Below are 22056 nucleotides of genomic sequence, written 5' to 3' on the forward strand. Positions count from 1 at the left end.
TATGCACCTAATTCAGTAAAACAACTGTGTATGCGCATAAGTCTACCCCTATCTGACACAACAGTCAGCTTTACATTCAATAAGGGTTTTAACTACAGCTTGGATAGCTGTGTGAGTTTTCATTTTGTGACAGCTTTACAATGACGACAATATGATCACACAACTGTCATGCACAATATTGATTTTAGAATACAATTTCTGTCTCTAGTATAATTCAGAGATAGTGAGCCTGCCTTACTTCATTGCCCACCCTTAGCTTAATATCACAGTTTAAGGGTTCACAGTCAGGTTGGAAATTAGGAGGAATTTCTTCTCAGAAAGAGCAGTCCAGCATTGGAACGAGTTGCCCAGGGAGGTGGTGGAGTCACCGTCCCTGGGGGTGTTAAAGGGAAGTCGGACATGGTGCTTAGGGCATGGTTTAGGGGGTGATAGTGGTAGGGGGACAGTTGGACCAGATCATCTTGGAGGTCTTTTCCAACCCTAATGATTTTAGGATTCTAAGGCTCATTGTTTCAGGTACATATGATATACATAGACTATTACACTTTGTATATAACTTAAAATCACAATCCTAAAAAAAAAACAACAAACCTTCAGTAATCTTTACATATAAACAGAACATACATGAATAAGTGCTAGCAAGAGTAAAGTTTAAACTGGTGATTCCCTGGTGCAGGGGACAGGAGGGGAAAGTCAAGCATAAAGTGCAAAGACAGACACCCCCCCCCCCCCCCCCAAAAAAAAAGTATATACACCATGTAAACTTGCCTGAGTGCCATCATCTTTAGCTCTTTTTATAATATTCTGACGTCCATCTACCCAGTAGATCAATTTATCTAAGGGATCATAATCAATAGCCTTCACGTTCCTTAGACCATGCATAGGCAGGATGATATCTGGACTTTGCTGATCATCTGGTATCATTCGGCTGATTGCAGACTTCTGACTAAACAACAGGAAACTGGTAGGGGCTGAAACAAGTCAAAAAAGAGTATAAGTAACACCAGCAATATTGAGAAATACAAAGTTGCACAGGTTTTCCTACATTATCCTTTTACCTAGTTAACTTACATAACTACGCATAAACTTCCACAAACTCCAAGTGCATGTGCGTGCTGCTCTTCAGACTAAAAAGAAAGCTGTTTTTTGGGTGCTATCTTTGTTGACTTCAACAACATTTAAGACGAAAAGAATTTCTCTTCCACCCACCTATACACTTAGTTAAAGACTGGGAAAGCTTCAATCACACACTTGAATCACCTGGAAAGCACTTTCAGCAAAACAAGTAGGACCAGACTTGACAGTGCTCTTATTTCTAAGACTTTAAATACAAATCTTCATCCCTAATCCGTGTCACAAAGATGAACATAAAACTCCACATTCTGTCCTCATATTTCAGATTACCTTTAAAGCCAGAACCTTTGAAATGGATTTGTACTACCCCTTCCCTTTCATACTGGTTTAGGCTGGAATAGCTTGCATGAACTGCTTTTGCTTTGCCTGTTAAACTGTTTTCATTTCAACCAAAGAGTTTTCTCACCCTTACCCTTCCATTCTCTTCCCCATCCCATAATGGGGAATGAGCAAGCAGCTGCAGGGTGCTTAACTGCTTACTGGGATTAACCCACAACAGTCCTTTCTGGTACCCAACAAGGGGGCTTGAAGGGTTTGAGATAAATTTGAGTGGAGTATCCTAGACTGAATTTTTTAGTTCTTATAGCTGTTTAGCTGCTAATTGGCAGGCTGCTGTGCTTGCCACAGGACTTGCTTGCTTACTGTGTATTGGAGTGCTTGGTAGTGAGTTGCTTTTTGCTTTTGCTGTTTGCTGCAGTCCTTATCATCTTACTTTGCTGTGCTTGGGAACATTTTGATAACAGCAGCAGCCATGCGCCTGGGCTGACAGGCAGCCAGGAAACTGCTGCTGTTCCCGTGCTGCTGTACTGGACAGGCTGGAATTCCAGGGTGAATTTGAGTCAGAGGGACTGTGAACCATGGATAAATCCACGAGTGAGGCAGGTGCACCCCAAAGCTTTTGTGGACATGGGTAAGCCCACACTGGTGCAGGTATACCTCAAAGCATCTGTGGCCATGGATAAGGCCATCCTAGATCACCTCAAAGTGGCTGTGGATAAGACAATGATGCAGGAAATGTGCCCCTCAAGGGATTGCAGCCCATGAACAAGACCATACAGGAACAGCTCCACCTCTACCCATGCATAAATCCATGCCAGAAAAGGGGCAAGGGCAGGAGTACATTGCAATGTTAAGCCCTATACCCTGGTCCAAACAGACCAAGGATGGAGATTATATATACCTTTAAATGGTTGCAACTCACGATTTGAGTTGCATGTTACAGGAACTATTATAGCAGGAACCACTCAAACAAGCCTCAAAGAAGCAGCGCAAATGCAGCAGTGACCTGAGATGATCTGGTTTTGACGTCCAAGAACTCCACACAACACTTTCTCCTGTCCTGAGTGACCACCTTAACACACAGAACCCAAGTCATGGGCTAAATGAACTAATTGGACATTTTATGGACATCTTTACGTGGGAAGCCTGTAGACTCAGGGAGTAATATCTATGTATGAAAATTATAGGACAGAACGGAAGATGGTGGTTAATGGAGATGTATTGGATATTGTTGGACCCAAGCATGACATAAAGTGTATGATGTAAGGGGCACAGATTGTCCTGGTTTTGGCTGTGATGGACTTAATTTTCTTCACAGCAGCCCATACAGTGGTATATTCTGGATTTATGACTGAAACACATTTATGTTTTAGTCATTACTGAGCTGTGCTTACCCAGCCTCCAGGCCCTTTCTGCTTCTCACGCTGCCCCACCAGCCTGGGGCTGCACAAGAATTTGGGAGTGCACACCACCAGGACCGCTGACCCAAACAGACCAAAGGGCTATTCCACACCACATGGTGTCATGCTCAGCAATAAAACTGGGGGAAAGGAGGAGGAAGAGGGTGGCATTTGGAATTATGACATCTGTCTTCCCATTTAACTATTACACATGATGAGCCCTGTTTTCTTGTAAATGGTTAACCATCTGCCTGCCAATGGGAAGTAGTGAATGAATTCCTTACTTTGCTTTGCACAGCTTTTTTTTTTTTGAGCTATTAAACTGTCTTCATCTCACCCCAAAAGTTTTCTCCATTTTATCCTTCTGACTCTTGTCCTCAGGGGTTAGTAAGAGTAGCTGGGTGGTTTTTAGCTACCTACCAGCATTAACCCACAACACTTTCCTGTACTGAAAGGAATCACAAGCACATGACATCCACAAGCAATGAGGAATATACTAGCAAACAAAAAGGCTTACAACTACAGTTCCTGCTGTTGGGATCCAATGTATAGTGAGCAGCACAGCCGCACCTAAATCCATTTGGTATGGCAAGGCACAAGTGACCGCAATGGCCATTATTTTGCACACAATCATTCAAGCCATCCTGACGTGAAGAATGAAAGACCAATATATCCATCACAAAATCCAGATGGCCCTGAATAAGTGTCCGGTTCTTCCCACTGGTCTTGTCTGCTCTTTCTATGCTGTGAAGATTCCAGTCTGTCCAGTAGATGTAGTCACTGTATTGGGTTAATCCGAATGGATGAGGTAGATCATCTGCTATGATTTCTCGTTCTTGTCCTGCAAAAATAAAGATAATCAACTAAAACACAATTTCCACGTCATGAAACAGAGTGTGATGGACCTTAAGAAAAAGTTTTTCCTTCCCCTTTTAAAATAAAACCTCAATTCGCCAGTCGCATCAGGGGATTCATTATGAAACAGTACCTGCTGAAGAAGTAACCTAAACACTAGCACTCAAAAACGTTATCCTGATAACTTCTTGCCTATAGAGCAATCTGAAACTGTGCCAATGTGTTGCCATTTAAATAAATATTGCTCTATGTCTTACACTTAACATCCCAAATAAATACTGGAAGACATATTCAAGAATGTTATCAGCTCCAAGACTTAGGCCAATAATAATAATAAAATAATATGTACAACAGCAACATATAGCAAACTTGGGATTCAAAGAGAACGAGCGATAAGAAATTACAGTGTTTCACTCAAGAAACAAATTATTTGCAGTGCAATTCAACGTACCCCAAAGATACCCCAAAGGATTTGGAAACCATTTGTTTGGCAGAAATCCCAGTACTCTCACACTCAGTGGTTCAGTTAGCAACATTCAAAACAGATTTAACACCTCTAGAGCATTAGATGGCCTCTGCCAGAGATTCACTACTAAAGTAAGGTCTTCCTATAAATCAGCCTCCAAAACATTTTCAAGCACAAAACTCCCTGAATCTCTGCCACTTTATATCAAGTGAAGATGTAGCCTTCATCAGCATCATCTCTCCCTGCCTCAAACAAATATTCAATGCTGTATTTTACAGAACATCACCTTTTTTCCCCGCCTCAGTTTACCTTTCACCCTCTCTCATTCAGCCAACACTGGAGAAGGAATGGAAAACAAACAAAAAAACTAAAAACCCATTAAGCCATTTTTTTCTATAAAATACTAGAACTAAGTATAGAGGCAAACTTCCCAACTACTTTTAGGCATCTCAAGTGTCCAAGTTAAGGGTGCACAGATATCCTGAACACTCTCAGGGACTTAGACCAATCCTGGTCTACAGTGATGAATTCAGGGTAGAGGTTCTTTTAAGGGAAGCAAGTAAACTACCTGAATTTTACTAGGCAGTAGATGGAGAAAAATCTCCCAAAACAGTGATTTTGGCCTGCTGGGTAACATTTATAATGGACAAGAATAAGCTGGGACAGCATTCAATCATCCACTTGAGAGTACATTATTTATTGCTGGTACGGTAGATGCTTCCAGCGCCAGCTGTCATGCAGATCCATCCTAGCCAGGAGGCCAGCAGTGCAAAATGCAAGTCAAGTTCTAGTCTAATAACATTTCCTTAACCATTAAGCCCACTTGCTAGAAGCCTACCCTACAATCTAACTTAAAGGACAAGCATACAATGTTGTTAGCTTCAGCAGTCCTCCTCTCCTACTTTCTCACCACAAATTAATGTTAACCATAGTTTCAGCTTTAGAACTAGCTTAATTTACCACAGATGATTTGAATATCGTGTTTCTTCTCAATACCACAATCAGTTTCTAATCCAAATTTGCCTCTGGCTATTCTGTTTCTCGAAGTATAATGCAGCAGCTTAGCTTTGATAGATCATGCAGTATATGAAAATACACAAACAAAAAGCAAAAAAAAAATCCACCCACAACTCTAGATAAAGAAAAAAACCTTCATGCAATTTCTAACTAGCAACATCCATTCAGCAGTACTTATCCCAGAACAACGAATACAAGTGATGCAAAATCATTGCTAGCCTTGGAATCCAAAACTGTATGGCTTTGTTTTCCAGAGATTTAATCCATTTTTGTTATGGCTTTTCAGAACATCCTTTTCCTAAACATCCTGCTCTAATGCCAACTTGTGAATAAACTTTTTTTTTTTTTTTTACTGTAGATAGAGAGCATACATAAGCTGAAACTGACATACAGTCACATCACCAGAATAGTATGTGAGTCTTTCTAATGCTTCTTTTTCTTGGACATACACAGTGGCCTACTAAGAAGCTATCAAAACAATTACTTCAACTCATTTAGGTCATCGGCTAAAACTGAAGTCCTGCAGCTCTGTATATGTGTACAGAAGCATGAGAAGGTGCAAAGGTTAAGTCAAAATGCTGATACAACTCATTTTTTTTTATGTTCATTCAGAACATGTGAGAAAGCCTTTTCTCCATTAACAGATTTTTCCAGGTTTCTTTTTTTTTCTCTCTCAACTATAGCATAAGATCTTCAAATAAAAGCATATAAAACCTAGTAGTAGGTTCTCCATACTCTGAAGATACGCACACACAATAACACCTTAAAAAAAGTCTTTGTAATGGTAGCTTTTCACAGAAGATTTAAAAATAAAAGTGAGTGAGTTGCAGGGAAACTGTGTGTGTCATCAGCCAGAGCACTGCTGCAACAATCCTGTATGAGTTTGCTTAAATATTGTATGTTTTGCCACACAAACCCTGCTTTTTATATTGGAATCCCAGAGGTGTTAGTTAATTCCCATCTAACAAAGGCCTCTCTTTGGAAATGGGACATATGATGTCAGGTCACAAGCTTCTGGATTCCATCTCTGATGGAATGCCAAGCAGTACCTTGGTTTGGATTTTGAACTAACAAAATTAGTCTGAAGCTGGGAAGAGAGACCTGGGTAATAGTTTGACAGAAAATCAGTGTCAAGACTGAAAAGTCAAAGCTGGTTTATAATGAACCTGTTAGCTGTGTTCATTTTCTCAGAGGTCATATCTCTAATTTCGTAAAGTGCACGTAATTTCATGACAATACAGAGAAACAAGGTTAAAATGGTATTATATTTCACTATTGTTATTAAAACTACCACATGGTTATTAATTTAGGAAGCTTTCATTATTATTATTACTATCATTATCATCTCCTCAAGCATTTAACTCTCTGGTTACTCTCACAAGGAAAACATACATGCAGATTTAATATAAATCATATTATTTCGATCTTTCAAGTTACTACTTATGACAAATTAGTAATATACATGCTTTAAGTCTAATATATTTAACAGACTCAAGATTTTAGAGAAAAAGATAAGTGATTTAACAGTTCATTATGGAATCTTATGGAATCACCATTCAAAAAATATCAGGGTTAGTTTGGAGACAATCATTTCAAGAATTTAATTAAAACACTCTAAAAATCTACTCAATTGTTTTACTGTGGCCAGTGCATATTTCTGTACTGGATGGAATAACGCCAATGTAATTTAAAGCCAGAATACCTAGCATATTTGACGATTCGATCATGCTGGTGTCTAAGTCAGTCCAATATAGCCTTTGGTCTGCATAATCAATAGTGAGGTCATTGGCACGACCCACTTTATCCACCAAAGTGATGCTGTTTGTTCCATCCATATATGCTCGAACAATCCTAGGTTTACCTCCCCATTCTGTCCAGTACATGTACCTGAAACGAGAAGCAGAACAGAAAGAAAGATTACAGCTAGGTGAGATTTGAGTTCGGCTCTATGTTTTGATTTTTCATTTCATTGCTTTCAAGTTTTCTTTTTTTCTTTTTTTTTTAAATTTGGAATAACCCATGTGATTATGGGCAGTTAATTAGTATATATTACAGCATCCCTTTTTTAAACATAGACAGAAAAACATGATCAACAACTCCCAAACTTTCATTGAAACCCATAGGGTTGTGGAGCTTACAAAACCTTGTGTTTTCAAAGACCCTGAAGAAATGAAGCTATATAAACTGCCAAGTATCTTGTCATGTAAGAGTATGAGCACACAAAACTTAGAAAACCAACACTATCCCTTACCCTTTGGTAGGATCAAGAGCCAAAGACCGTGGGTTGTCCAAGTCCTTCCACACAAGGACCTGCCTATACTGTCCATCCAGGCGGGCTACTTCAATTCGGTTGGTTCCAGTATCTGCCCAGTACAAGTTCTTTCCCATCCAGTCTACAGCCATTCCCTCAGGATAATCTAGCCCAAATTCAATCACGTGTTCAACAGAGCTCCCGTTCATGAAAGCTCGGCTTATGGTCTGGAAAACAGTTGTGTAAAAATATTTCAGTATTTATGGATACTCAAACAAAACAAGTAGTTATTATGAAGTTTCGCATACAAAAAGAAGTTAGTAGTAAAAACAACAATCAGTCAATATTACATTTTTAAAATAAATGTCTGTTTAAAAGAAAACTACATAGGAATTCACAGGATAAAAAGACCTGAATATTCAGAAAAGTTAACAGTACAGTTTCTGATGACCAGTTCAAAGCATCTTAAGAGGACGTGACTTTCAGAAAGCACTGTACATCTGCAGATTCTTCCTTGACCCGTCTTCCTCTCTGCCATTTGCATATAAAAGTATTTATTTTTTTAAAAGTATTTAATTCTCTCTAATGTTTTAATTCTCAGGAATGCATCACAATTCAACAAAACCTGAATTTATTTTTCTCTCATGATCAGTCACCTTGAGCAAGTTAATCGCTCTCATCTACATTTTGGTTATATACAGTCAGCTAAACAAGCCATAGGGTAAGGACTGAGTACATATAAATAAGCTCCTCCTACCAATGAACAATGCCCAAATAAACCTTTGGGAACATCCAGGACCAATGTACAATTACCCTGCCTTGTTATCACGTTAACACTCAACATTTTACATTTATTCCTAACTGCCTGCTAAAATTTCAGGTATTAATTTATTAATCGTTTGATAAATGAACATATGAGAATAAGAGATGTTTTATATTTTTAAAGGTAAATGTCAAAACCAGAATTCATGTGCTATATTTTTAGGGACGCAGTGGTCATCAAGGGGAGCTGTCTATGGAAACAGGAAGAGGGCTCTGAAGTTACACTGCCTACTGCCAAACTGCAGAAAGTTGGGGGACAGAGGGAAGGAAAGCCCAGGCATGCTGAAATCTATGCTGATACGTATGTGAAAACACAGTATTCCTGGATAATTCAGGAGGCCACAGACATGTAAAATGTTGTCCAGTTCTGCACAGTAAGAGTGGGACCTGACGCAGCTCAAGTAATGTATTTTCCACTACAAATGGTTAAGACAACTGTAGCCCCAGCTCTCCACATGCTTGCATGAGATTTATTTAGTAACCGTGTCTGCAGCACACTAATTTGTTACGCTGGCACTGTTCCTAGGAAGGTATCCACACTACAAGCAGCACTGTTAATGCTGAAGCACAACCCTCATTAGTCTTCCCAGAGAGGCTATGAAAATTGCACTAGCCCTGCCATCACTACAGGTGAGTTTTTTCCTATTATGGCTTAGGCACTTTGGCAAGGAAACTTCAACTGCTCTTGGAAAAAAACATTAAAAGGCTAAACAGAGGAATTCAGCTCCAGTGAAGTGACTGTGTCATTTTCTACCGTTACTTAATTAGCTTCAAGAAGTTAAGTAACACTGATGAACACCACAATGTTCACTTCAGCATGCACCTGGATATGAACCAGAACACATCAAACTGAAATTTCAAACTGTTGGGGAACACAATGACACAGAGGTGGGGGCTGGCAGGGGGCAATTAACACGGCATGGAGAGGACTAGACCAGTTCCCTGACCCGCTCTGTGACAAGCTGGAGTCATAGGCTAACAACAACCAATACAAAGCTCTCTTGCCAATTGTTAATATTAAATAAGATTGTTTTCCAAGTCAAATCTGTAAGGGGGTAGAAAGCCTGGGGGGTTGCCAAGCTTGGTGCTTGAATTACTCTACTACGTGACACAAAAATGGCATTTCTAGAATAGGGACATATACGGATGCAGCCCATGCAGCATCTGAGACTTCAGCACTCAGTATGAGCAAACACCACTTTGGATTTTTATTTGAAGCAGGAACATGCCTGTCACCCAACTGTGCATTCAACAATGCAACTGTCTTCAACTCCAAGAGTCTCCTTGGATGCAATTCAATGACAACACTAGCAACTGCAGGATAGATCATGTAACAGAGACCTTTGTTAGATCAAAGGAACTGCTCTGTGGCATTATATTCAGGGAATTCACATGTCAGTAATACCTTCAAACTAACATCAGTCCAATAGATTCTGTTATCAGAGACATCAAAATCCAGAGCAGATGCCTCCTTGACTCCAGTAAGAGGAATAGCAACATCATTATTATTGGTTTCAAGGGAAATCCTATGAATGGCTGCTCTGCTTGTGAAAACTAAGAAGGCTTCAGGAATGATGCAAGTCTTCATGTCACTCAGCAGCTCAAGGCCAATGGGACAGGCACACCTGGTCTCCTGGGGTGTAAAGAAACATAGATGACTGCAGCCTCCATTGTTCTCTGCACATGGATTAGTTCCTTAAAAACAAAACAACAAAAACAAAACAGATATTAGTGTATTACGGAGACAGTGTGAAGGGGAAGGCTGAGAGGAAGTGCAATGTAATCACAAATCTTCAAAATACGTTAACTCTATGGGTTGTCAACAGGGAATTCTAGAAGAGCCATTCACCATTGGATCCAGCCAGCCCAGGCTTACCAAACACTTTGGCAACACTTGTTGCTTTAAGGCCCATTAAGTCCGGCAGCTGATCAATAATAATGTCTCTGCTAGCCCTTATCTTGTGAACTCTTTCAATGCTTCGTCTCTGCCAGTCAGTCCAGTAGATGTAATCTCCTAGAAGCGTGAACCCAAATATATGTGGAAGTTTATCTTCTAGGAGGGTTTTCCTCATTGTTCCATCAACATTTATGACCTGTGGGACACATGAGAAAAAAGGAATAAATAAGTGCTATTTGAAAATTTTCACTATGGACAGCATCAAGTCCAGTAACATATTTAAATCAAAATACTATAACTTCTCTTTTCCTATGCAATCCAATCTTCTACTTGCTGCTAGAAACACCTCACAGGTGGACAACCTGTGCTTTAATCTAGGCTATGCATTGCCTGTGATTGAGGTAGAAATTTAAATAATCTCTTTGCTATCATTCATTTATTATTTCTTTATTTAGAATCAAGATATTAAACCTGTACCTTGTAGGAAATTAAGTTGTCTTCACTATACAATGCTTTTATTTTCTTTTGGTTTAAAGACAAGTATGGTCATTTCAACACCGTATCCCCCGACTTGTAAATTGTTAACTGATATTTATTTCTTGTTAAAAACATCCATAATTTAAATGCTATGTAACATTAATCCATTAAATGCTTAACAATCCAATGGGCCGTCAAAATCAACAGTTTTAACCCGATTTCATACAGAAACCATAAAAACAGTGCATTGTAAGACTCTATCCATACATGGTAGACAGAGGGAGCACACTTTATTTTTTATGTGACTAATGACAATCACATCTTATTAAATTCGTATTTTTAATATCTGCATGCACACCTGTGGTAGATATCCAAATAAAAATAATAATAAAAGAAACCCCCAGTTCGAAACCTGATGTTTCTATTACAGTTAGTTGTGTAATACTTGGTAAATTCAGGAAAGCAATGTGTATCTCTCTTTGATTACACAGTTAATTTGGGCACATTCCCACTTCAGAGAAATGCAAGTAATATTGTCAGCAATTCTACTGTATGAATGTTATCTGAAAGAAATGTTAAATGTTAGCACACATGGAACAACCTAGATTTTCCAGCTACTACCAGCCCAACAGCAAGGGTATGCAGTCATTTGCTGCACCCTATATTTATTTGCATAATACAAACAAAAAGCATCACTACAACATAGTCTATCTTGCATTACTATACTGCAGGTATCTTCAAATGCAGATTAAAAAAACTTCTTAAGATCTTCAAGACTAACAGCTTATGTGAATTTGAACACATGCTACAACATAACCTTCTGGGAGAGACAGCAAGTATGAAAGCAGAACAAGAAAATATTTATTCTTTGCAATGTTACAAAGTCGTGATACAGAAATCTCTGCACAGTCAAGGAATCGGCAGCAGAAAGGTGCTTTAAGAAATCAGAACACCTTTCTCCTTTTTTTATTCTCTCTGCAAAAGAAAATACAGACTTTTCTTCCTTAAACCTTTTTAATTAACTAAAAATTGGAGAAGTTGTGCAAAAGCACTGTTTGCAAGGAGAGAGAAATTTCCCAGCCACGTGGGAACTGTGAGAAGGGGATAAATCCAGGGATTCCTTCCAGTCAAAAAGCCTCCTGCTGGGGACAATTAAAAATAACACTGACATTCCTTCAAAGCAAGATTTGGGGGAGTTTTGTGTCAACCAACCTACTATTTGATGAAGTAGCAGAGACTTAAGATTACTGTATTTTTATTTCGTTAAGCTAAATAGAGCACATTAAAAAAAAAGTTTGTCTGCGGTTAAAAGCCAAATGGTTCTGCAATTATCTCATTACATCATGTCCAGGCAAACCCCAAATGCTCACTTACTTAAAACAGTATCAATCCCACAGGCAGTACTGCAGGTTCAAAAGTTCATCACACATACTCAGGTGCCAGAGACAAACTGGTGGAACCTTCAGTAAACAAGACACATTTCCCATACAAATACAACACTGCATCAGCAGGATGAGGATCAAACTAGCACATTTCAAACTAGTTTTACAGATCTGGGCAGTAAATGTACAGTTCAAATACTATACCTGTTGACTAAAATACACGAGGGCTAAGACTGGATCCAAAGATGCAGAAACATACATTATTTATATCCACGCACACCTGTGCATGTTGTCAAAAAACACAATCTCCACTGAAATTACTAAGTGAAAAGCCTGTTAGGCAATCTAGTCCCTTCCTGTCCGAGTAAAGAAGGGTTCCTAAATTATATGACTGATCAAGCATAGAGGGAACGTTGAACCAGACAAAAAGAAAAAAAAACAGGTGTTTAATGGCTTCTATTTTGGCTAAGAAGGAGATAGAGTAAGTGTTCCCCTGTCTTTCCTTCTCTGTCTCGAACACCCCTCCCTCCCCATCCAGGCAGCAGAACGCCTATGAACCCAAGCAGGTTTCCCTTGGATGCAGAAGGGCAGCTCTAGGTTTTTGTGTGCTGAGCCTTCCTGGTGGTAGCTAATCCACGGCAATAGGCAGGAAGTGATAACTAAGTGCTAATTAGACTATCTTGCAGTAGCAACCAGGGCAAAGCTTGAACACAGTAAGCTGTCACGTGCAGTTCGGTAAAGGTACAGACACGTTTTGTCTTTTGGATTTTGCTGTCATTTATCTTCCCTGAGATTCACCTCTACTCTAGAACATTAACCTAAACCTTGAGGATGCAGGAAAAAAAAAAACACACCTGTAAACAGGTTTCACAGTATGACCAGAAACACAACTCCTTTCACTAAAACTGCACAGCTGATAAAATACCCTATTATCCCATCATTTAATGTCTAAAGTTGCGTGCAGCTTGCCAGGGGAAGCTGTAACAGTGCACACAGATTTTAGTGCAAAAATAATGTTATTAACAGAAATCTAACAATGCACTAAGAAGTACTTTCCAAGTTTAATTACCTAAGGACAGCCTCATACTGAATGTATGATGTTAGGTATATTCAAAGAAATACGTGTCAAAGAATTACAACTTCAGTGCAGATGAGGCAGCTGCGTTACAATTCCCTTTCTTGCACTGGTATTACTTGCATGTTGAAACTGCTCAGAGAGATGATCTGTGAAAACAAACCGTATTTCTTGGGAGGGCTTTAAGGCAGTCAACATCTTGAAATGATTCAATGTTTAACTGCACAAGCACTAACAGAAAGAAACAAAGGTTTATAAGACAGAGCAGGAAAAAGGTACCCTGGACTTTTAAGCCCATTCGTAGGTAACAGTTGGATTATTTTGTGAAATAGCTTTTCTTTTTCCCTCATTATACAGAACTTTTCCTCAAAACACCTTGAAGGTAGAAACAGAACAGGCTTTTTTCTACTCAGGGTTTTCATCCTCTTCCTATAACTGATAAATTTATCTCGACTTGGGTCAAAGGACAAATACAACACTAAATCTGCTGTGCTTTCCATACGAAACACCAAAAGGTCCCCTTGAACAGAGGCATGCACTAAAAGCCCCTGATTAGTCTTTAGACTTCAATGACAATCTCTTAATTAGGCACTGACAAGCTCAGCCAAAATCTGTTGTGGGCAAAATGAAATCAACATCAAACACTCTAATGAACTGAATTACACAAAAAACATGATAAGGTGATAAGGTGTGCTTTTTCTTTTCCTTTTTTGGATGATGCTGCTGCACGATATGCAAAATGATTTAACGAATATTTCCAAATATAACACTCAAAAGCTCTTGGCTCTTTGAAGAAGATTAAAGTAAACAATGCAATTAAATTCTATGCATCGGTGTGATTCATGTAGTCAAGTTATATTTCAGGTACATCTGTGAAAAACAACAGCTATTCAGCACATATAGAATCATAGAATATCCTAAGTTTGAAGGGACCCACACGGATCATTGAGTCCAACTCGTGGGTCCCCAGAGAACCACCTAAAAAATCAGACTACGTGTCTGAGAGCATCATCCAAATGCTTCTTGAACTCTGGCAGGCTCAGTGCTGTGACCACTGCCCTGGAGAGCCTGTCCCAGTGCCTGACCACCCTCTCAGTGAAGAACCTTTTTCTGATATCCAGCCTGAACCACCCCTGTCACAGCTTCAAACCATTTCCTTGGATCCTATCACTGGTCACCTGAGAGAAGAGATCATATATAGAATGTCTTTTGACAGAAAAAAAAAGTTCAAGACACCTTGCTCCTCTATTTAATTCATTAAGAGAAAACAAAATTTTTTCAATTGCTACAGACAAAGCTGAGAGAAATGGAAACTAATTCTTGGTTTAAGCTAAATCACTAACATGAGCAGTAAGCAGACATAGTAGGTTGGCACTGATGACATGATTGCCATACTATTAGGTTGGTAGACTTGCAGGTCCATGTCTTTTTATCCAGAGCATGATGTTAGCCTGTGGGAAAGGAAAGCTCCTTGAATGGCTTCTATCAATTCTCCTCAGAAGACCCCAGAAGAGGGGAATCATCCCCTCAAGGGAATCATGCCCAGTTTTCCTTGGCTGGAGAAAGAACCCAAAGGAGCAACTATGTGGGTGGCAGTCAACAGGGAAAGAAAAAGACAAAGAAAAATGGAGAGAAGCAGAAAACTCCAGAGGGTCAAAAAGCCTGCCCCAAAAAAAGAAGAGTAAAGCAGCTGTGAGCAGTCTATATTCAGCTGAGTTTAAGCCATTCGTTAACATTTCCAACAGCTGAAATAAAACCACCTTTCATCAATGCTTCAGGATAAAAGTTGACTCCTCCTTTTTCATTCTGAAGGGGTTTAATGCCAGGCATGTGTTGGCAGACACTGGCAAACAGAAAATAAAATAGAATTAAAACAAACAGTACCAGAACAGTATCAAGAAAAGGTTGGGGGAACAGTTGGATGACAGATATATCTGGCCATTTTCCACATCTGCACACACACACAAAAAAAATAATTTGAACCACTCTGCAATCTGTTGGCGCACTCTATTGAGTCTTGGGAATTTAGAAAGCACTCCTCACTGTTGTCAATAATTTCAGTCCACCTTTACAATACTTAGATGACCTGGTAAAAGCTCCATCATAAATAAAATTCAGTAAGTTTTTAATTGTCATTATGTTTAATGGATAAATCCTATACATCCTACTGTGGCTCTTCTTTCCAGTCATTCTCATTTCAGGCAAGTTTTGATGTAGAAATACATTTTTATTATTATTTTCTGAACTATCAGATGCTTAGATATCAGCAAATAAAAGTAGTGACACAATACCATCCTTTACGTATAGATTCTTTTCTCCAAGAGAAAAGTCATCATTTCTCACTACAGACTATGCCATTTTAGCTCACTGAGGATATAGCAGGAAAAGATACTTCTCTATGTCCACACGTGTCGTATCTTTACTCACGACACAAAAAACACTTTGAGATGTTCAGGGAAGAGAATCCCAAGTAGGATTACCAAATGTCATTACTCTTTTTGACAGCCTTGCCTCACAGGCCCTTTTTACAATCCTCCTCAAGCTAAAGCATGGCAGTAATGGCAAACTCTCTTCAAAAATCCATGTTGGTACAGACAAGCAAAGTGAAGTGCATAACACTAAACTTATGCCATCTGTAACAGCCCTCCTCATGTATTTTTCAGTCACATGCAATTGACAAGTTTTATTAATCCTCCCTCTTTCCCTCTAGGAGTTTTTTTTGTTTCGTTTAAATGAGCTATGTCCTGGTCTTTTTGTGTGGTAGATCGCTAGAATCCAGTTACCTACAGGCCCAAAACTTTTCCACAGGAGCAATCAACATGTCTACCCAGCAAAAACAGAGATACTGGAGCTGATGGAAGCTTTGTCACCTGCGGTTTATTTAGCTTGAGCACTAGTCTTTCAACCCCTCTCTCAAAACTGGCAAGATCCCATTATCTTTTTGAGGAGGAGGTGATCAATGCTTTGACACTTAGGCTCAGGCAAACTTTCCACGTATCAGAAAGAAGCCTGTCCTGAAAACTGCCTCCAATTGTGAGACCCATCCATCAGTCAGGTTTTAAAACTAAGTCAAAGACTGTGTTGACAACACTGTCCAAAGATCTAGCTGCCAACAAAGTTCAAGCATTCAAAAGCATTTCCCATTCTGATCATCCAGCGTTGTCACCTTTGGGGACAGCAGCAACCACCGCTCACATCCCCTTCGTTTACATTCTTGAGTTCCACAACAGGCCCTTGTGGTTCATTCGTGTCATTTTTAATTCAACTCAGCCCCAAATTACTTGGCAAGAGAGATCAGCTTCCTAAATTCAAACACCACATTTAAAGACCGTAGATAAAGAACAGTACCAGTAAAAATCTCAAAGGTGGGAGGACACCTCATAGTCTGAGGCACACACAGTACATCTTTGGAAAATCATGGCTACAGAAACAGTGTACTTTCCACACCGAACGGGGCAGAAACACAATGTCAGATAGGGAGGGCAGGTGACTGCCTGCAGGCACTAATGCAAAGAACTTACTTGGGAAACACCATCTTCACAGATGTAATATAGGACTAATGGGAAAAATGCCTCTTTATAGCATGCCTCACTGGGTAACAAGAGGAGTTTGTTCATTCAGTGAGTAGGAGTGATTTTATACGTAATATATCCTACAATTAATTTTAAATAATAAATATATTAAAGAATTGAAGAACTGTGGATTAGAGTTGATAACTGTAGCTGAGAGCGCTGATAGTCTTTATAAACAAATCATAAACTTAAACTCCCGTTATTCTAGCAGATGTCCAAAAAGCTCATATTGAATGTGAATCCAGCAGCATTTGAACACACTCGATCTCAGATAAAAGGGATAAAATACAATCAGCTAAAACTTTGCATGTAAACGAGTGACCCACAGGGCATATTTGCAAAGCCAAGCAATAAAAAACTGACCAAACACCTCCTCGCACCTCTAATCTGCGCACTGATGATTCTCTCCTGCAATAAAATTCAGGACTCCACACTTATCTTCAATCTACTGTATGTGAAAAGTGAGCAACCTGATGACAGGAGGAAAAGAGCACTGTTTTTTCACCCTGAACTTGCAGACAACTCAAAGATTCCACCTGCTTACAAGCCAAGATTTCTGTCTGCCCTATATTCCCTCAACTTCGCTAACACTGCTGAGGTGCACGGTTCTGCTGCTCGGACAGTGTAATCCTGGATGTAGATATAAGTTAGGAATCTGTGGGTTTTGGTTGATGGTGAAATCAATATGAGCCTGCAAGATGCCCTAGCGCCCACATCCTGGGAGTGCATCAAGCAGAGCCCAGTTAACAGGTCAAAAGAAGTGACTGTCTCACCATTTTGAGCACTGGTGTTGCCTCACCTCAAGTACGATGTGCAGTCTGGGGCTCCACATCATAAGAAGAATCTAACAATATTAGAACATGTCTAAAGGAGAGCAACAAAATGGTGAAAGGACTAGAGGGCATGACTTACGAGGAGTGGCTGAGGTCACTTGGTTTGTTCAGCTTAGAATACACATGGTAGAGGGGTGACCTCATGGCATCCTACAGCTTCCTCAAAAAGGGGGAGTAAAAACACAAGCGCTGACCTCTTCTCTCTAGTGATAGAACCCGAGGGTAGAGCATGAAGCTGCATCATGGGAGGGTCAAATTGGTTATTAGGAAAAGGTTCTTTGCTGGGATTGTGGTCAGGGACAGGAACAGGCTCCCCAGGGAAGTGGTCATGGCCCCAAGCCTGTTAGCACTCGAGAAGGGTTTGGTAAATGCTCTCAGATACACACTTTAACTCTTCAGTTGTTTAGTGTGAGGGGGATCACAGGAGGTATCAGCTGCACCCGCCTCTTTGCCAGGATCTTATTAATGCCTCTTTCAAACAGCTCAACTCAAGTAGAAGAAGACACAGAGTTGTAACTAATTAATGCAAAGCCAAAGCTGTTTCTCTTAGTAGAGGTAGGCTGAGTTCACATCTAGACTGGATGTGGCACTTCTGGTTCATAATGCTTGTAACAGATAGACAAATAAGGAGGTGAAAAGGAAGGGTAAACTGGAGACAAATGCAAATACCGTGGAATATTAAAGACCTGAACTCAATAATACAAAACAGAATTTTTAAAAAAAAATTCTGCCAAATATTATATGCACGTATAGCAGTGACTACAGCATTCACCCTGAATGCAACTCTATCTGCTAACATACCATAAAGGCATAACCTCACCTCAGCACTTGTTTGTACATGGCGTAACACTGCTGGTTTTGTTTGTTTGTTTGTTTTAAAGCAGCAATAAAGCATGCATTCTAAATTAAACAAAAATATTTGCAGTCATATTACTGGTCTACTTCCAAGTATCCCTACAGAAAGCTTACAAATTAATCAGAAACACATGTTTAAGCTTTATTTAAACCTGCTGGAATTTCTGACAGCAACAACAACAAAAAAGAAGATTAAAGAAATCATTGGAAAGTTGCTTACAAAAAAAATAAAAAAATAAAAAAAAATCTAAAACTCTGCATGAAATACCTGAAATAAGCATTTAGTTTCAAACAAAAAAAACAACGAGCAATCACCTACCAATGCTTACTTCTGAACACAGATTTGAGCTATGAATACTTAATTTTGCAAACAAAACATGCTCATTTAATTTAATCCTAAAGCTGATTTATTCAACACACATTGCACACAATTATTTTAACCTTGTTAAAATAGTCAAATTTCACACATTTAAAAACTGTAAACTGTAACAGCAATAAACCATAAGGCCATTTTAAACTCAGTCTCCTTCACTGGCCTAATCCATTAACACACATGCTACTAGGGATTTAGCTTTAATTGGAAATGACAGCCCTTACTAATATTTCATTGAGATCCCCAGCTAACTTAACTCCAACGCTAGTTCCTAGAATTTTAAAACATTGATTTGTTTCAGGGAGATGGACACTGTAATTTAAGTCATCCTATGAGTAGGGCTGGATTACTCCTAATCTTGCTCAAGGAACACAGAACTATTCACTTCTTCTTTATTTTCTTCTAATCTAGCAACGTCAGCCTTGCCCAAATTAAGGTTTCAGAAAAAAGCAACAGTTCATTTCAGTAGAGAGAATGAAAGCAATACAAACATTTTTTTTCTTCCCAATTTTTTTAAACAATGAATTAAAGAGAAGCCTATTCTCAGCTCAGAAATTACCTACACTCTCCTATTTCATAGATTCATTGAGGATTGATGGAGCCTGGCAGAGTATTGTAACAACATATAAAATGGGCTCTGGAGGTGGTGGTAGAGAGAGGACTCCTCTGTAATGGTGTTCATGTCAATTTCTCTATTTAACCTGATATCCTGAAGACTTCTGGCAATGAAAGACGTCAATGTTACAATGCAAGATGTTCACATAAGTCCATTTAGGAATCACATATCTAACGTTAGGAAAAAATCAAATTCTACAGGAAAACGAATTTAGAAGCTGCTTCTTTGAAAACTGTTAAATAATCATAGAATGTTTGCTTAGAATATTTTTTGTGGAAAAGGAAAAGAAACGTTACTATCTTCCAGCCAAGAAAAGTAGAAGCATAGTAATTCCAATAGTATTTCCTCTCAAGAGAGTACCCCTAGAAATGTGTGTTAGATTTCCAAATCCCTTTTCTTCTTTCTTTCAGAGCTATGTGAAGGCATGAAACTGGTTCTCCTGGCTCTCACTGCTACTAGTATGAAACTTTTTGATATACTTCCTAGAAAAAAGTTATTCAGCCTGATTCTCCCTTCGCTTGTGGCTCTGAATTAAGAACTACAAAAGCCAGCAGAGTTTGGCGGGTACCCATGAGAAGGGCTAGGTCTTTATTTTTCTCAGGTGAACACTTGGCTGCACAAACTTTGGAAAACTCAAGCCAGAGGTAAGGGTTTAGGATGCTTATTTCTCTCAACAGATTCACATAAGCTGAGGCTAGAGTTTTATGATGCAACAGCACTGTCATTTCATGATCAGATTAAACTGACACAGCTACTGGAAAGGATGGTCCAAGACCCTCTCCCTACACACCAGCCTTTGCAGCTCATTCTCATGTCCTTCTATGCCATTACATGCATTTCAGTGGCTGTTCAGTCAACTAGATCAAGGATTTGATTCAGGGTAAAATTAGGCTAGACATCAGGAAGAGGTACTTCACCAAGAGGGTGGTCGCACACTGGAACAGGCTCCCCAGTGAAGTAGTCACTGCACCAAGCCTGTCTGAATTTAAGAAGCAACTGGACTGTGCACTCAGTCACATGGTCTAAAATTTTGGGTAGACCTGTGTGTTACCAGGAGTTGGACTTGACAATCCTTATGGGTCCCTTCCAACTCGGGATATTCTGTGATTCTAATTCCTTCTCCTGTTCTCTTTCAGCTACAGTGTTGACTTAAACCAGTCTCAAAGCTTTGGTGTAAATCTGGTTTGAAGGCTCTTGTCTCTATGGTGACCTGAAGCAAAACGCTCTTAGAAATTTTTTCCCACCAGTTTTGAAGGTCTAGACTCTGGGTGACACATCAGAAACGCTCTTGTCTGACCTAGGATGTATGCTATCAGGTGGCCTGTGTGATTAAAGTGCATGCCAGTTCCAGCCTTGCAAAATATCTGGATATTGTCAAACGCTTAAAATGACACAATTATAGTAAAGAACTTTATATAATGACCACCAGTTTCTTTTTGGGGTGTAATGCGCATTACATCATATAAATACATTTTCCTTGATTACCCTTAGACAGATCAGTCACGTAGAACTGGAAGCAAATATAATACTACATCTTCATTAATGTCTTTTCTGTTTTAATGTCAATAAATAATACTACATCTACTACATAATACTACATAATACTACATACTACTACATAATACTACATAATACTACATAATACTACATAATACTACATAATAAATAATACTACATAATACTACATAATAATACTAATAATAATAATACTTAATAATAGTAAATAATACTACATAATACTACATAATACTACATAATACTACATAATACTACATAATAAATAATACTACATCTTCATTAATGTCTTTTCTGTTTTAATGTCAACACTGTCACTCTCACTTTACGTACAATGTGGTAATGTGTCTAAAGCCCAACATATTCTACAGTTTGGTGAAACCCTTCTACCAATATTGTGATCCCTTAGCTGAAATTAATTTGTGTTCAGACATTCATTCAGTGTTTGTACCACAAAAAGGGTTATATAGACCTTCTCTTCACAAACAGAGAAGGACTGGTGGGAGATGTGGTGGTCGGAAGCTGTCTGGGGCAGAGTGACCACGAAATGGTAGAGTTCTCTATTCTTGGCGAGGCCAGGAAGGGGACCAGTAAAACTGCTGTCTTGGACTTCCGGAGGGCTGACTTTGAGCTGCTCAGGACGCTGGTTGGCCGAGTCCCTTGGGAGGCGGTTCTGAAGGGCAGAGGAGTCCAGGAAGGCTGGGCGCTCCTCAAGAAGGAAATCGTGATGGCACAGGAGCGGTCCGTCCCCACGTGCCCAAAGATGAGCCGGCGTGGAAGAAGACCGGCCTGGCTCAACAGAGAGTTGCGGCTGGAGCTTAGCAGAAAAAAGAGGGTTTATAATCTTTGGAAAAAAGGGCGGGCCACTGAGGAGGACTACAAGGATGTAGCGAGGCTGTGCAGGGAGAAAATTAGAAAGGCCAAAGCTCATCTGGAGCTCAACCTGGCTACTGCCGTTAAAGACAACAAAAAATCCTTTTACAAATACATCAACGCGAAACGGAGGACTAGGGAGAATCTCCATCCTTTACTGGATGCGAGGGGAAACCTAGTTACTAAGGATGAGGAAAAGGCTGAGGTGCTTAATGCCGCCTTTGCCTCAGTCTTTAGCGGCAATACCGGTTGTTCTCCGGACACCCAGTGCCCTGAGCTGGTGGAAGGGGATGGGGAGCTGGATGTGGCCTTCGCTATCCATGAGGAAATGGTTGGCGACCTGCTACGGAGCTTGGATGTGCGC

At 39.5% G+C, this 22056-nt stretch overlaps 1 protein-coding gene across 5 annotated transcripts in view; it reads right to left on the bottom strand.

The window, feature by feature from the left end:
• Positions 1-22056, bottom strand: part of LRP5 (LDL receptor related protein 5) — a 168567-nt gene that overhangs the window by 27090 nt on the left and 119421 nt on the right. For all 5 annotated transcript variants that reach the window (XM_083838263.1, XM_083838266.1, XM_083838264.1 and 2 more), the window contains 6 exons: positions 10101-10317; positions 9630-9919; positions 7403-7629; positions 6854-7038; positions 3331-3654; positions 769-971 (listed from right to left, as the gene is read on the bottom strand). In XM_083838263.1, coding sequence (XP_083694389.1) covers positions 769-971; positions 3331-3654; positions 6854-7038; positions 7403-7629; positions 9630-9919; positions 10101-10317 — 1446 coding nt within the window. The remainder of the gene's footprint in view (positions 1-768; positions 972-3330; positions 3655-6853; positions 7039-7402; positions 7630-9629; positions 9920-10100; positions 10318-22056) is intronic.

Source organism: Anser anser (assembly GCF_964211835.1).
Source record: "Anser anser genome assembly, chromosome: 5".
Classification (NCBI taxonomy): Eukaryota; Metazoa; Chordata; class Aves; order Anseriformes; family Anatidae; genus Anser; species Anser anser.